The sequence below is a fragment of the Tamandua tetradactyla genome, chromosome 7, assembly GCF_023851605.1.
Source record: "Tamandua tetradactyla isolate mTamTet1 chromosome 7, mTamTet1.pri, whole genome shotgun sequence".
Classification (NCBI taxonomy): Eukaryota; Metazoa; Chordata; class Mammalia; order Pilosa; family Myrmecophagidae; genus Tamandua; species Tamandua tetradactyla.
The window spans coordinates 144,012,230-144,029,788 of NC_135333.1; the positions used below are offsets into that span (position 1 = coordinate 144,012,230).

General features: G+C 39.1%; 1 protein-coding gene across 2 annotated transcripts in view; it reads right to left on the minus strand.

Moving 5' to 3' along the window:
- KCNC2 (potassium voltage-gated channel subfamily C member 2) overlaps positions 1-16,398 on the minus strand; it is a 177,368-nt gene extending 160,970 nt beyond the window's left edge. For both annotated transcript variants that reach the window (XM_077111453.1, XM_077111451.1), the window contains exons 1-2: positions 16,231-16,398; positions 14,380-15,100 (exon numbers count right to left, since the gene is read on the minus strand). In XM_077111453.1, the coding sequence (XP_076967568.1) occupies positions 14,380-15,081 (702 nt within the window). In that variant the 5' untranslated portion in view covers positions 15,082-15,100; positions 16,231-16,398. The remainder of the gene's footprint in view (positions 1-14,379; positions 15,101-16,230) is intronic.
- Between the last annotated feature and the right edge of the window lie 1,161 nt (positions 16,399-17,559).

Here is a 17,559-nt window from a genome sequence, read left to right on the forward strand (position 1 = left end):
TACAGTCAAAGCAATGGTGGAGATTTATCTGCTGTGTCCAAGCATCTATGAATAAAGAAACACAAATGATTTTCGGGACTCTACCACATTTTCCTGAATTTTCTACTTATTGGCCTATAAAGAGAAGAGTCCTTGTCCCTGGTCTAGATACACAATAAGTGTTGGATAGGTGCCGGCAATCAGCTTCATATAATAGCTATCAGTTATAGAACACCTGCTGTATGCCAGGTACTCTACTAAGCACTTTAAATGTATTATTTCAGTTAATCCTCAGAACACCATTTTCCAGAGAAGTTCTTTCACAAGTAATGAAAAAAAAAAAAAAGATTTAAGAAGTGAAAGATCATGCAACTAATTAATATATGGTAGGCCCACATCCAAACCCTGGTCTGTCTGATGCCAAGATATATATTCTTAGCCATTACAGTATACTGCCCCTGAGGGGAATTTTGCTACAACATAAATAGATTATAAAGAAAGTCAGGACAATTCTGAGCCCCATCGTTCTCCAACACTAGGTATAGATCCACCTCTTTATTTAAAAATGAGGAAATTGGTGTAAGAGAATCACCAAGAGAACTATAGGATGAGGGTGGGAATAGACGTAGAATCCCTAGCAAGAGACAAGTGAAAAAGCATCCTGAGGTCTGAGAGTAAAGGTCCCCCTTTAAAAATACCTGCTTCAGAGTCTCAGTAAGCCACAAACAGATATGGACTGAAGTAAACAAAAGTAAAGAGAAGAAAAGATTGGAAAATAAAAAACAAACAAGAAAAGATAAGAACTGATCTAAATGAGAGCCATGCAATATAATAAAATAATGTATAAAACCAGTAATACGGTAGCAAATTCAAAAGTCTCTCGAATGTAGTAAAGAACAAATTTGACACTGGAAAAAATAAAGAATAAGGAATGAAGAGAACTACTAAGGAACTTTTGAAAGAATGCAAAACAATAAGGAAACATGAAATGAGGAAAGATGAATATAATATAAAGCAGTGAATCTATAACATTAGCTAGATTTTTTTTTAAAGAAACAGAATATGATGCAAAAAAAACAGGTGCTCTTTCTTGCTCACCAACCACCTTTCTAGACCCTCTTTCCATAGCTCTCCCTCAGCTGTCCACTCCCTAGTAACACAGATCTACTTTCAGTTCTTCCCGCCCACTTACGGCCACCTTCCCACAGTTCCCATCTCTCTCCTTTGGCTAACTCCTACACTCTTTCTTTAGATTTTAGCTCTAATGTCATATCCTTCCTGGGCCTTCTTAGTCTCAAGAATTGTTTAGGGCTTTTGCATGTGCTTCCAATACACAGGACATCCCTTATTTTCTTTTCTATACTTGAGTATTTTTAATATCAAATGAAAATAGCAGGCTTTAGGAAACAAAACTGGTGTCCCCCAAAATTCTACACTAAGCCAAGATAACTTTCATATGTGAATACAACAGAAAACTATTCTGATATGCGAAGACCCTCCAAATATACCACACTCAAGCCGTTACTGAAAACTTTAAAATCTATTCTAGGATTTTAAAATGTACTCGGAAATTTTCAAAAGTAAAAAAATAAAATATATACATTCATAGCATATCACAAAAAGGTGTTTCCGAATAAATTGACTCAAAAATGAAGAAATAATGTTATAAAAGTAACAGTGGTAACTAAACAGGTACAAATATGTCTTAAAACCATACTATTCTTATAAATCATATTCACGTAATAAAAATAAAGATATAAAATATATATCAGCCATTAAAATTAAAAATAAGAAAATGAATTATCATTTGTGTATATAGTATACCACAAGTTCCTACGAGAACATACTGAAATAATAAATGGATCAATAAGTCAATAAGATAACTATGCATATGATAATATACAAAAAGTAGTAGGCTGCTCACATGCCATCAATAACTATTTAAAATGCAATGGAAATCAATACCCCATTCACCCTAGCAACTAACCATATAATATATGGGAATAACATTTTTAAATAAGGTGTGGGACCTCTATGAAGTAAACTATGAAATTCTTTTTTAAAGCCAGATTTGAATAAAATGAAAAAGTAATTATTCCTGGCTGTGAAGTTTAAATATTAAATTAAGAAAAAAATAAAAACCTGTATACACCTAAGGTCACATTTATCTTAAAGAAAGTAAACATAAAACAAATATAGTAAACTTTTAATAACCTTTGGAAGAAAAAAATAGTCATTTTCTTCTTAGGTTTACTTTCAATTTTCCCAATTTTCCATTCAAAAACATTTACTTTCATGATTTAAGAACACTTTCGATTTTTAAAATAATTAGATACAATGGCTCCTCAACTTAGAACCATAAACCCATTCTAATTTTATTGTTTTGAATCTTATAGTCTATCTTATAATTTTTATTTTATTTACTACCGCACAATTATTTTTCCCTAAAAGAAAAAACAACTTTACTTTGTCGCTATAATATATGTTATATTTGTATAAGTAAATGACTTTCTTATTCCTTCTATTTGCATGATCACGACTTGGTATATATATTTCTTTAGATACTTTTCCCAGTATTTGCCACAGCTCGAAGGGAACATCGGTACATAATTAGGTTTTAGATGTCGTAGTCTTCATTATTGCACTGGTTTGATAAAGCGTATTCCAGATAGCATGAGAAAAAGTTCACTTTCAGATATTTCTACCTTATTAAATGAAAAGAGACAACAACAGTGTGATGAATAGGGATGCTTCTCTTCTGCTTTCCTCAACTAATTTCCTTGCAGACACAAAATTCATTTTTCAGCATATTATTAGGACACAGCATCCTTCAGTCAAAGGCCCCATTTCCATGTAATTAGCAGGACAATCAGCGCCATCTACTATTGTTAGTCAGATGCTTCTCCACATAATAAGCACGAGGTTTTTGGACCCACTAGCAATGTGTCTGTGTAAAAATTGAGTCACACTAACATTATTTCAACTTAAAGCTGTCACTTTGCTAAGGGGCTTTAAGTACCACAAACATTTATTTGTTACACCATCAAAGTTCGTGGTTCTCACAAATGTATTCTCAGTAGGCAGATGACAAATTAAAGTATCACTCTAGTCCAAGCGATAACTTTCAAGAATTTTGTATTAACATTAGACTAAAAAGCTTCTTAGAGCAACAATAAAATCGCACCCTGTACAGAGACTTCCAATTTCCTGACTACAATAATAGAAAAAAAAAAGTGGAAATGGCAGGTGTGCTCAAAAACTACTCAAGATTTTGTGTGGAAGAAACATAGAGAAATACATGTTTGTATACAGGGGGAAATTCTGTAATTATTCTAACGGCAATAAAATACCACTTAAAAAATTACGAGGCACTGTTCAAAAATCTAAGGAATATAAAAAAATATTCCCCTATACAGAGATTCATAACTAGAAAAGACATGAGGCTTGAGGCATATATATGTGTGTGTGCATATATATATATACACACAATCAAATTCTTGTTGAAAAAAATAAACCACATCTCCTTATTCAAATCACATTTAAAATGATGAATAATTACAGAGATGAAAAACAGGGAAAGTTGTCATCACTGGACTGCAAATATTGACATAAAAAGAAAATGGGATTGGAATAATGGAGATTTAAGGGAAGGGGAAGGAAGGGAGAGAGAGAAGGAGAATGTAATTCGGTATAGGTATAGGAGAGAGCACTTCTTGTGGCTGGTACTTTTCTTACCCAGGAAGTCTTAAAGAACCTAAACTCAGAGGTAATAGGTACTTGGAGAGGGAGCTGGCTGTGGGACAACTACTGACCCCCACTTCCATTAGTGGCTGGCTACAGAATTTGGCCTCAAGATACATCCAGCTTTCTAAATAAAGTAAGGAATCAATAAAAGGAAGACAGCCTCTAGTTAGGTGTATTGGTATGATGGAGAAAAGTGGAGCAAATTTTAAGTTGCCTTTGGATTTCCTCATATAGCAAAGAGAGAAAGAAAAAAGAAATGTAGATCCACATTTGACTGAAATACACTGAAGTTCTCTGTCTGCAAATAAAGCTCCCTTCCTTAGACCTTGAGAGGGCCCCTGGTTTGCCCACCCACTTCTCCCAAGAGAAAAGATATTTGAGAAGAGCCAATAGTAGAAAAGAGAAGAAACAAGGGAAACAAACAGAAAATAAATCCATCAAAGGACACAAGCATTAACCCCAGAAATAAAATATAATTTTTTTAAATGGTCTAACTTGTAATTCCTGAATGGTTCATGAAAGCATTATGTGCTTTAAATGAGAACACACAGATATGGAAAAGAGGCAATCAGAATATAAGAAAGGTTTCTTGGATATTAGGAACGTGTTGCCAAAATGGAAGATTCAATAATAAGACATTTATAATGTGCTATGGACACTTGAGAGAATTTAGACGGTACCAAAGAAAACTTGGTAATTATGTAGAGTATTGAAATATAACTGAATCATCAATTAAATCAAGGAGGAGAGGACATTTCAGGCTGTAGAAACAGCACATTCCAAGGCAAACAATATGAACAGGTCTCTTAAATTCAGAATTGGCAAAAAGTGTCTTGTGACTTCAGCATATTTTTGGTGCTGGATTTTCAGAAGGTATGAATAGGAGTATAGACAAGGGCCAGACTCTGAAGACCATGTAAAGGAATGTGAATCTTAATATAGAGACAAAGCAAAGGGATAAAGTGCTTTATTTCCAGCAAGACAATGGCATGGTAGATTTGTGCTTTAGAAGGAATTACAGTACTCCACTTGTATAAGAAGTCACCATCTTCCCAGCTTATCTCCTTTCTCTATTTCTCAAGCCTTTCTTCTGCCTTTACTATGTCCCCTTCCTTCTGGACCTTCTATTGCTCCAAACTCCATACCATGGAATGCTCTGTCCATTTGAACACTTCTCTGTTGACCTAATAACCCAAACCCTTGATCATCTGAAAATACTTACTAGCCTTCTATGAGTTATTAAAATGTCATTTCCTCTGTGTAGGAGAGTTGGTCCTCAGTAGCCTGTGTGTCCACAACACTACAGCAGTAATTCTACTATAGTGTTTAATGCATTGGATTGTAACTATGGACTTACAGTTCTTCTTTAATGACAGAATATAACCATATTAAAGTCAAATGCCTAACTTTAATCTCTTTTATATTTTTGTACCTACTCTAGTGCCTGACCAATAGTCTACACTCAATGGTTGTCAGTGGTGTCAGTGGAGAGAGTCAAAAGCACAGTTATTCTTTCATCTTTGATACTCGGTTCTTTCCCAGTTGGCTTAACTGATAGAAATGTACACATGCCTGATGGCAATAACACTTTTATATCAACCAATCAATGCAATCCAAGGTAGAGGATCCATAAAAGCTTGTTTGATAAAGAAACCCAGCATTGAAACATAATGTCAAGTACTCTGATAGCAGTTCCTACTTCTAGAAAACAACTGAACCCACGGGACAAGCTAAAAAGGAGAAAGCAAAGATGAAATAAATTAATCATATATAGGTAGAAAAAGAAACAGATTTGAAAACATCCCTTACAGTATTTTTTTTTAATTAGAGAACTGTTAACATGTATATGCTACAACTAAAACTTGAGCAGCAGCTAAGACTCAGAAGTAATCTAGGCAATGGGCAATCAATCAATAAGAACTTTTTTTTCATAAAAGTTAATCATGTTTAATATCATTACAGTCTATTAGTAAATTAAACTACATTTGATTTCATAAATTTGCTTAAATTCTGTATCATTAGCATTGTACTCAAGGTATCAAAGCACAGTCAACACAGTTATGAACTTGGGAATGAAATATAAGCTCACAAATGTTTACCTACCATGATACAAAAATGACCAGTTGTTCAACTTTAATGTACCCACTCATTATATATGACTGCAATAGCTTCACTTAGGACAATAAAGTTCCAATAGCTTAAAAAGTAAAAGGCTACTTGTTACTTTAGATTCTGTTTGCCCAGATCAGGGATCATTAAGGCAATATTTGTCCATTTTCTACATAATGTGCTTGAAAGACAGGTTGCATTAAGTATATTCTAATAACTTCCATAATTTCCTGCCATTGTTCATCCCCAAGAAATCTAATAAAGAGAAGCTAGACAACTTAAATGATAAATTTAGCTTTTAAATATATTGTTCTATTTTCCTAAATATTAATTTTATTGATTTTGTCAAAAATTAATATTCTGAAATCAGCACAGGAGCTTACCCTGCTATTATTGTTATGCCAATGTTCTCAATACAATTTTTATGCAGCCATTATTTTATCCTAAATCAATAAACTTAAAAGTTATTAAGATAAACAAGCCCATATCTGAATTTCTCTTGTATAATCTGCAAATTCAGATGTAAATTTTACATAAGTTCTGAAAAAGCCCAACCCTTTCACTGAACCCCATCTGAAAAACTATTCAAAATATAACTTTATACTGGTCCAAATAGTTTTTCTTAAACACAAATCATAAACACGTAGTCTTAAATTTAGAGTCAACACTATTATTTGAATGTATCTGAGTCTCTCTCCATAAAGACAACTCAAAAAAAAGAATAGCTTTTAAAGCTTTCATTGTTAAGACGAAAGCTCAGAAGACTTGTGAAGAAAGCCTATCTTGGCCTTGCTTTAATTTTTTAAAGATAGCAACAACACTGTCATATACATGTAGAATAGCAAAGCGCAAACCCACTGGGGTCTTCAAACAGGGAATGATGAAGATACTACTGTGGAGACTGCAGGGACTTTTCTTAATACTTGGAGTTACTGAGGAAATGTCAAAAGATTACTAAGATGCCACCTCCACTATCAACTTTGAAGAGAGGTCAGTCAAGTGAGTGTACCAATCACAGCATTTTTTCCTTACAATAGCACAACATTTTGACCCAAACCCCCTGCTTTGATTCCAGTACAATACATTCTCTGAAATGCTCCCAAAACTATAATATTGTTTTACATCCCATCACAGGGCAGTAAACACAGCTTTTGGCTAACTGCCCCTTAAGGAAAAAGTTTTTCTAGCCTATATTTACTGACTATACAACAACATCTAATCTCATTTGCAGATCTTAACCATAAGAGCGTCAATTATGTTTCACTCCTTTAATTTGCCAGTTATCCTCAGGTATCCCACCATGAGCTGGGTGTCCTCTCGCCTGAAACTTATTGACCATGGTTCAGCTTGAGAACTAAGGCTTCTGCGAATCTTCTCACTAAGGCTGTAAGCCAAAGTAAAAAGAGGGGATAAGCATTACATGGGTTTAGTTTTAAGCCTGTAAAGATAGTAGAACTGTAAGATGTACAGCTGGCGGAAATGGCAAGTCAAAAAACGGAATGATGGAAGGCGATCATCTGGACAGGGATCTGAAAATGAAGTGAAAGCCTAAAGGAGTGGCAATTTTCCTGCTACTGGTGAGCAGGAGGACATGAACAAGGGTATACCTCAGCCTTACTATCCCTAACATGTTTGCTGCTGCCCGAAAGCTGAAATCTGCACATCTCTTTTTAGACTGTTCACACTAAGCAGTCAAGAGTGAATGGGAAGAGGACTGATCCAGAAGTCAAAAGATCTGAAATCTAGTCCTACTGCAACTACTAAATATCTGTGGCTATGAACAAGTCAGTTGCCTTCTCTGTGATACCTGCAGAGGCAAATGCCAGCTGATAGCTAGAATCCTTCCAATTTTAAGCTTCAGGAACACTGAAAGTCTGTTTTATGTACCAGGCAGCGATCTCGTTCCAAGAGTATATATTTTGAATATACGTGTTACACACATACACACACACACACACACATTATCAATCAAAACTTTTATATTTCATTGCCTAAACATATTAAAAATTATATAAACACATTCCTTGAGAATCCATCTATGTTATGACAGTACAGCTCTTCTTTTTGTATAGATATGCATCTCCTGAAATAGAAGTATTTTTACAAAAGAGAAATATGCGACACTATATAAAATAAAATACACACATTCAATTTAAAAAATTCTTCGTTAATGAACACATTTAAAATAAACTCATGAAGCATGCTAAGCAACATACTATCCTCTATGCCTGTTGGGATAGAACGGATTAGGAAAGAGATTAGAGCTGAATAATTTGACACTATTTTGTAAACACTTAAATGTGTTAGGCATATCTGTAAATCCTCAAGTGAATAAGATTTCCCCTTCTATATAAAATATGAGACGGGGAAAGGATTGTGTCTTGACAAGACACTTTTCAAACAGAAATAAAACTGCGATAATCTAATCAGTTGCCCTTATGCGTGGACGGATACACACCTGCACTGAATCTAAGGCTTAGGAAACGACAGGACCCACCCGCTTTATGGATTCCATGACAGACCCACAGCAAAATGATTCCCTGAGATCAATATGTGGTTGAGAGAAAGCTGTTTTCAATGGAAACAGGAAGCCAGGAGCTAACCTGTTTCTATGGTAACCAGAGCAGCAGCTATCCAACAGCTGTAGAAAAAAAAGGCCAGAAAGTTTTGAATAAAAAAAGAAAAAAGAAATCAATCTTGGCTTATCTTATTAGTGTGATGGTCTAGGCATGAGGGCTCAGCCATGCTCTTCATGGTCTCTAGAATCTTTAATAATTATCCTTGTTTTTACTCCAAATCCCAAAATCTTACAGTTGAAAGAAAGTTTGAACAATATCTAGCCCAATGTGTCTTCTCATTTATTTTCTAAGAATAAGGCAAAAGAAATAAAGCCTCAGAAGTTCAAATATATTCTCCAAGGTCACACAGGCAGGGGTGAAATCTGGTTTAGGGTATAGGTCTCATCACAATTTAGGCTTTTTTCCCTGTTTTTATATATTCTCAACTCCCACTCTCTTCACCTCCCAACACCTATATTTTATTCACTTTCTGTGAAAATATTGACTACTCAGTAGTAAAATTAATTACCACCTTTCAACATATAAGGAAAGCAAAACACACTGCTTTTCTATCATTAAAATGTCTTGACTGCTCTTCTGAAATGAAAATCCCTTCAACAAAACAAAATTGAATTGTTTATATTAATATATTGATATTTCTTTAGACTATTTGCCATTATTTTTCCTCCTGGAGATCTGTGATTATCTTTTACGAGTTCTTTAGTACTTATACTATTTCATTTAGACATATTTTTAAAGATCGCCACAATAAAAAGGATATATGGCTCAGAAGTTCAAACACTGTAAGACCTGAAAATCACATTTACTTTATTTGTAGTGATAAAATAAATGGTAATGATATATGCCTTTAGATGGGAAAGGCTGAGCTGCATTTTTATATAAACTTACACATTTCTTTGTCTTCAGTTGCTCTGAAAATGAACTCCCTGACTGAGAACAAAATTTCCTTTTCTGTCATTTAATTTTGTAAATCCAGGTCTACAAATAAGTTATTAGCAAAATATTACAGAAAACAAAACATACCTAAACTATCCAATTACATTCACCTCTGCCATGCTTAAGGCCTAGCAATGAACCAGACCACTCAGTGTTTGATGAAATGCACTGGTTATTTAAAAGACATATGGAATCAGGTACTCTGATCATACCCAAATGCTCAAAATTTAAGTCTAAAATTAAAGTTATTTATGAATTGTGCTATTAAGTAGTCTGGGAAAAGATCAAAATATACTTAGATGCTTATACAACTGCAAACACACCAGAGTATTAGAGTGGACATTTTTCTGGGGTCTGAACTTGGATTTGCATTGTCATCTGGTTGGCCATGACCTTTAATTAATATGGAAGGGATGAAGATACTTGGCCACCACCCAGAAAATTCAATAGTGTGCTATAAGTATAGCTTTCACCATATTCGCTAACCATATTGTAAAAATAGGGTTTATACATTGCTTTGAAAATGGAAAAAAAAAAAACAACAAGATTATAAAGGCCAAAAACTTTCATAATCAAATAAAGGCTAGTAATATACAAAAGCCATGATTTCTAAAAGGAAATTTTTCCCGCATGTCAACAGTTAACAGTTCCATGTGATATATTTTTTAATAAAATTTATCTTTAATGTCTCTTGGATTTTGTTTGATGGTGTTGTTGCATTGTTTTTCAATTTAATGGATAATGTCTTTATTTAGGGACAGGAAATTATATCCTCTCTCTGCCTTCCCAGTATCTTGCATATTTTCTTGTCTATGATGACTGCATAATCAGTATTCATTGAGTAAATGAACCTCCTGAAAAATTTAATAACTGATTGCTATATTTTATGAACAACCTATTATTTAGCCATTAATTGTTTTAATTGGAATAATGATTCTAAACAAGAATTAATACATTGTTTTCTTCCATCTTAATATAATATGTGGCTCAAATTGTCCTTATATATTTTTTAAATTAAAAATTACACTTAATGCCAGAAAATGGTTATGTAAATCATTTCCTTCCTGTTTTATTTTGTAGTTGGTAAGAAGAAAAAGTTTTACTTTTTTTTACTTATTTACCATAAGAAGTAAATTAAATATTTGCAAATCTGAATCCAACTCGAGAATTTGAAAATTAAATTTTAGTGCCCTTGAAGCAGTGTATTTTAGAGGTGCAGTAAAAAAAAAAAAGCTATCTGAAATACTAATAAAGAGAATATTTTCAAGGTTAAAAATGATTATTTCACTATCACAATCCATGTATGATTCAAAATTATCAGCACAATGATGGTGAACTAGATTTTTGTTTTTAAAACACATGTATGTGGTAACTTACCCCTACACCAAAAGCCAACATATTAAGTATGGTTCCATGGAAGCTATTTCTTTGTTTGATTTTCCAAAATCTCTTTGAAAGAAGGAGATAATCAAAACTATACATAAATCAACAAGGAAGAGGCATACTCTAAAATAAAACTGAATTCAGTCATCCTCTTTCTCCCACCCCACTCCAGCAGCTCCGCTCCCCACCCTCAAAAAAAAGGGGGGGGGAGGGGAAGAGAGACCTCTACTGCTCTTAGCTCTTTATATCGGAAACAAATTCTTTGACATATAATTTGATTCTAGTATTGTCATTACACTATTTTTTAAAGAAACTTCTAAAACATCTAAAAATTTTATCAAAGGATTTCTGTTTGGTGACTTCCAACATATTTATGATATAGTGCCTTCAGAGGAAGTCACACACAAGCTGCATTTACTTCTAAAACTTAAATATCAAATTGAAAATATGCAATGCATGATGTATCTATGCACCACTGCTTTTTACTATTTGTAAATATCATTGACACATCAATAACATATCTCTTTTTCTCTCCTGATCTCATTTCCCCCAACAACAGGTTTCCTTGACAACTTATATTTGAAGTTTCATAAATTTCTTTTTTTAATAATAATCCATGTCATAAGTATAAAACAAAAACATATTTACCAAATTAATTACAACAATTTAGAATTGTCAGATATGTATTTACATCATAAATTAATAGCTATAGAGGAGAGGGACATGCCAACTGAAGCCAAAGGTAAAAATACAGTATTGAAAAATTCAAATTATCCACTTCTCGCTGTTGTTTCTGTCTGCCAGTTTAGATCATAAAAGCTGGAAGAAAAGCACATTCATTACATAATTAAGTCATCTCTCTCTCCAACACTGGAAAAGATAAAGAAAATAATGAAAGCAAATATAACAAATTGAAAAGGGAATTCAGACAGTAAATTGTTCAATTCAGGTATATCAATAAAAGATGAATTAAGGAGAAGAAAAGTAGGAGTCTTTATGAAAGTTTAAATACTTAACTTCTATTAAGAATGAGACGATGTCAGTAAGGCTAGAGTTGAAGCAAACCACTTGACAATTGATTTATGTTTCTTAGAATCACATTCATGCAAAATATAATTCCATCTATAAAAATAATTAACATTGTCAGGCCATCATCTGAGCAATAAATGTTAATATAAAAATATTAAATAATACTTTAAATAGAGTGGTGATTTCCGGTTACTATTTCTTAGGCAATCACTAGTAACTAAAAAAAAAAGGATTTCCCTGAAAACAAGGCACAGAAATGTTAGCCCATGTGAAAGAAAACAAAACATTAAATGCTAACTGATCCATATAAAAGGAAAATTGAAATAGGGCTCACTTTAGGAAGTGAATACAAGTCCTATAACTTTAGTCCTATGTTCCAAAGTGCTGGAATTATATATACTTTTTAAAAAGTCATGGACGACCTTGAAAAGTTAAAATTCTACTGAATGTCTCATGCTGCATTAAATCTCAAGAGCAACAAGAATCTGCAGAGATTTCATAAGCCAGTCAGTTATAATCAGTGGCTGTGGTGGAAAGGGCCTGAGGAGGGTGCCATGAGGCTTCTGGAATAATGCTGGCTCTGTTACTAACTTGCTCTATGACCTTGGTCATCACTTAGTGTTCGCAGTCTTCTGTTTCCTCATCTACAGAATAAGGGGTCCTAGCTAGGGTGACCTTCCAGGTGTTAGATTCTTAACTGATTCAGTTTCTAATTGCTCTTTGACCTTGTATACATCTCTAAATCTGTGCTCTTTCTTCCCCTAAATGAATGCAGGTCAAATTCTCAATCTTATTGCAATAAAATCTTAGAAAGATTTAATGAAAAATAAAAACTACTTTCAGGTTAATGTCTGTCCTTCTGAATTAATAGAATTAAATACCACAGCAATGATAAAAATGGAATATACCTTCTTAAAGTTTTTGCTATGCAGTCTGGACTACCATAGTACATATTACATTATCATGAAGAAAGATAATAACACATTCTGCTTTCTTTATAGCACATTATCTGGGGGGGAGAGGGGACCAAATCACATGATAAGACTGGAAAATAAATTCAGATGATCTTTTTTGGTACCGAGTGAAAAAAGTACTGTGGAACTCACTGGAATTCAAAAAACATGGACGTAATGGTCATGAGCCTATGATTTAATTTAAATAAATATGCACTCTTTTTTTCTGAATGCCAACTCTTGCTGTTGAATTTACAGAATGGTCTTTAAAAAAAAGATTGCCTAGTTGAAGATTTTAGATTCATATGTAAATGTGGACATGCTAGAATTTATGTGGTGCATTTAAATACCAAATCTAAGAAAATAATAACTCATAAATTGTCTTTTATGTTCTCTTTCAAACTGGAAAGAAAACATATCCTCAGATTTCCAAAGTGATATCAGAAGCATATCTTCTGACCATCTACCTGATTTTCAGCAGCACTTGAAACAAATTAGCAGACAGACAACCGCACAATAATTCAGAAGCAAAGACTTCTGACATGCAGAAGACAATAATGAGGATGGAGCCCAAATGAAGCTGGGAGAGTTCCCAGTCTGCCCAGGGGGTGCCTTTTCTGGGTGTCAGACGCAAACCAGACACATGCAGTTGCAAAGATTTAACTAAATACAGTATTTCTTTCTCATACATAATTAAAAACCATTCACATTACTACAGAATTTTTGGTTATTTATATTTCTTTTATTTCCTTAGACTGGAGGAACCACTATTGGTTACTTTTATAGAGTTTTCCTGGGATTTTGAAGAATTAATTGGGAGTGTCAAGGAATAATTTAAACTGTCACCGAAGCTAGAAACCAAAGGACAAACTGAAGCTGGGATCACAGTCTAAAAAGTTCAATAAAGTTTGCTACAACCTAATGTACTCAAATTTAGAGAACTAGATTAAACCAAAATCACCAAAGTGATTCACACTTAATCTGTAAGGAATGAGTTGCAACCTAGGGAAAAAGCACCAGACTGCAAAATTCCCTGTGCAGCTGGACTCTCTGGTCAAAACTCCAGGGCGAGTGATCCCAGCATTCTTCTCCCTTGCGTGGAGAGAGACCCAACCAGCCATCAGGAGATTCTGTTCCCAAAACGAACCTCTGACCACCACCCACCGCAAGCGCACACACACACCCTGACACACGCATATATTCCATTTCTCCTTCCTCTGTCCTCAGAATAGATCCCTAATTGGCGCCACTGCTCTGGGACAGTCAGATGTGAAGGAGCGTCAGGCCCCTCTGAAAAAGGCGGGATGACCAGGAGACCAGAAGAGACATAAAAGCTAAAGGAAAAGTTGGTACATAAAAATGAGGAAAATGCAAGAGGAAATATGAAGGCCGGTTCAGGGCAAGGTCCCAGACAGAGTAGCCCACACAAGTTGAGATTCGCCCTTTAGGTCCCACCTGCTGAAGGAAATCACTGTTTGAGTTGGGGGGAAGGGAGAATTGGGCTGGGGTGGGGCGGAATGAGGGCCAGGGACCCTGGATTTCTTCTGCACCTGATGGGCCTCTAACCTCACAGCTGGGGAGCCCCGGCCCTCTTCTCCCCTGGACCCCCATCCCAGAGCAGATGGGAGAAGCTGGAGCAGCAGGGAAGAGGTTGATTCTGGCCTTACCCTGGCAGCTCTGGACGAATAGGGGTCCTCAAAGAGGGCCCACACGCGGGGCTGCAGCCTCTTCCAACGGCCGGCCTTGCCGTCGGGGCCCCCCAGCCCCGCCGCGTCCTCGATGCCCAGCCTCTTGGCCGCCAGGTCCTCGTCGTCACCCGGGTCGCCGCCGATGAGGTCCGGGGTCTCGAAGATGTCGAGCGCCTCCTCGGCGTCGCGGTGCTGCCGGTAGGTCATCCAGCAGCAGGGCTCCACGTCGGTCTCGTCGATGCCCCAGAAGGCCAGCTCCTCTTCAAAGAGCGGCCCGCACACGTCGGCGGGGCAGTGCAGCTTGCCGGTGCGGTAGTAGTTGAGCACATACGCGAAGACGCCCGGGTGCCGGTCGAAGAAGAACTCGCGGCCGCCGGCCGGGCGGTCCACGCCGCCGCCGCCGCCGCCGCCGCCACCGCGAGGGCTGCAGTTGCCCGCGCCGCCTTCGAAGCAGCCACCCGGGCCGGGACCCAGCGAGGGCGGCCGCGGCTGCGGCGAGAGCGGAGGGGGCGGCGGCTGCGGCTTGTCGCCCGCCGCGGTCAGGCAATCGCTGTGGGGCTCGGAGGCGGCGAGCAAGGCCAGGCGCGTCCCGGGCAGCGTCTTGAGGGTGCTGCGGTAGGTTTCGTGCCGGGTGCCCCCGACGTTGAGGATCACCCTCTCGTTGTTCTCGATCTTGCCCATCTCTGTGGCTCAGACATGACTGTGGGGGGAGGCGAACACAGCGCCAAGTTAAAGATCTTGGCCGTCCCACGACCCACCCCCACCCCATCCCCACCCCCAGCCCATCAGCCTCAAGAGGCTCGGGTGGGCAGATGGTTCAGGGTCGAATGACCCTCCCAGGAGGAGATCAGTGTCCAGCCGTGCCCCCGCCTCTGGGATCGCACCTTTCCTAGGTTTTCTGAAAACTAAGGAATTGTAGTCCAAGTCTTTTCTTGCCTTTCCATGACACTCTTTTTCCTTGCCTCGCACCTTCCTCTCTTTGCGCTAATATCGCCTCCTTCATCTTTGCACCCTTCACTTTCCCGCCCCTCCATCCTCTCTCTAGTCTAACCTGCTCCAAACCCGGTACCACGCCTCTCTCTCCTAATTCCCGACCTCCTCTCTCCCCTCCCCTTTTTACCTCTTTTCCACCCTCCTAACCTCTCTCTCCCCCTCCTTCCCGAGCCTGGGTGTCATTCCCTTAGGCTGGGAGCTGTCTTCCACGAGGCGACTTGGCAGCGCTGGGTAGGAGCCCCTTGCACTGGGCGCCCCCACTGCACACGTACCCTCGGTCAACCCTGGACGGCTCGCTGCTCCCAGCGCTGGGGCAGTGCCCTTTGCATGACCTATTCTCGGTTCACTTCTCCTCTCTCCCTCACGGACCAGGCAGAAGGACAGATCGCTGAAGTCAGAGCTAAAAATCTCCCTGCTGTGGCTTTTCTCCAAGGAAACCTCCAGCTAATTTCCTGATCCAATTTCCTTTTCACATTACTATTGTTTGTAGTAGTTGTTATTTTGATTCCTTGAGGATGGAAACGGCTAACTAGGATCCATGTTTGAGAACAGAAGTGATCAATGAATCCCACCCATCCCCCTTTCCCAAGAAAAACAAACGCCTTAGGGTGCAGGATGGAGGGGGGGCGGGGAGGGTCTGCTTTCTAGGAGGGGCGAGGCCCAGGGCATAGCGGCCGGAGGCACACCCCCTGATCTCTGCCTGGGAGTCCCAGCTGAGACAGCCCGGGTCTCCACCTCTCGCAGCACCTCCCCGCAGGGCGCTGGGGTGGACGCCTGCCTGCAGGGTCGCCGCGCCCTTCCCGGGAAACCGCCCCCTTTCCCCCACGCCCTAGATACCTTAACGAGAGAAAAGTGGCTCTGCTTTGGTTTCCGAGTGGACGAGGCTCTCCTGACTGAGTCCCGACGCTCAGCGGAGCCGCCCTTCTCCGACGAGAAACTACTTGTTGGCGTTTTCCGGGTTCAGGTGGTTGAGCCGCGTCTCCGGGCGCTGGGGTCCGGGGCACAGCTCCCTCCGGCCGCCGGCCGCGCTCCACGCTCTCATGCCGCGAGCCGCGAGCTCGCCCGGCGCCACCCTCCGCGCCCGAAGTCACCATCGCGCCCGGCTGGGCAAACCATGGAGCTCGGGGCGGGTCCGGCCGGCGCTCTCCCCGCCCGCCGCGCGCTGGCGGATCCACTGGCCGCGGCGTGAGGCGGCGGCCGGCCCGGGGGCAGGAGAGCTCACCCAGTTGAAAGTGAAGCCGCTCTGCCCGGATTCCACCCTGCAGATTTAGTCTCTCCCGAAAGCAGCCTCTGCTGGAGCTGTCCCTTCAGCCACCCGCCGCCAGCAGAAGCACAGAGCTCCGGAAAGGGTGGGTGGGTGGGTGAGTCTGGATGAGCTGTGTTGTACCAACCAGGTTCAGATATTTCTCTTCCGTGAAGCTCTGTCCCCACCCTCTCTGGAGCTTCGGCCTGCCTTATTTACACCCCACTCCCCACGCGCCTTTTCCTCTCCACTGCCCCACCCCTCCCAACAAGTGAGAGAATATAAGACCAATTGCATTTTTTTTTCTTAATGATAGCTGATGGCAAAGGGGTCTACCTACAGGTGACATTTGAGTCCTGCTTCACGTGTCTTATACGTGCTCTGGTTTGCTCTTTTCAGTCAAATATAGGTTTGTAGCCACCACATCATGGTTATATAAAGCAAAACTAGTTTTAAAAGTGTATTCCAAGAGGTGCAAAGGTAGTTCAGTGGTAGAATTCTCACCTGCCATGAGGGAGCCCCAGGTTCGATTCCCCACCCATGCACCTGCCCAAAAGACAAACAAGGAAAACAAACAGAAAAACCAAACAAACAAAAATTTAACAAATGGGATACTTACATGGAAAAAGAGAAGGAAATGTGACTCCCACAATAGAAAAAAAAAGTGTATTCCAGGAACATATTGCTCTAGCAAGCAAAAATTCAGATTTTTTGTCAGATGCTAAAAAAATGAGCAATAGATATCTAGGTATTAAAGCAATTTTGCTTTCCCAAGTTTTAATTGGGCCTCACAACCTGTGTGTGTGAATGTGTTTGTTTTGAGAGAGAGAGGGGAAGGAAGGAAGGAAGGAAGGAAGGAAGGAAGGAAGGAAGGAAGGGAGGGAGGGAGGGAGGGAGGGAGGGAGGGAGGGAGGGAGGGAGGG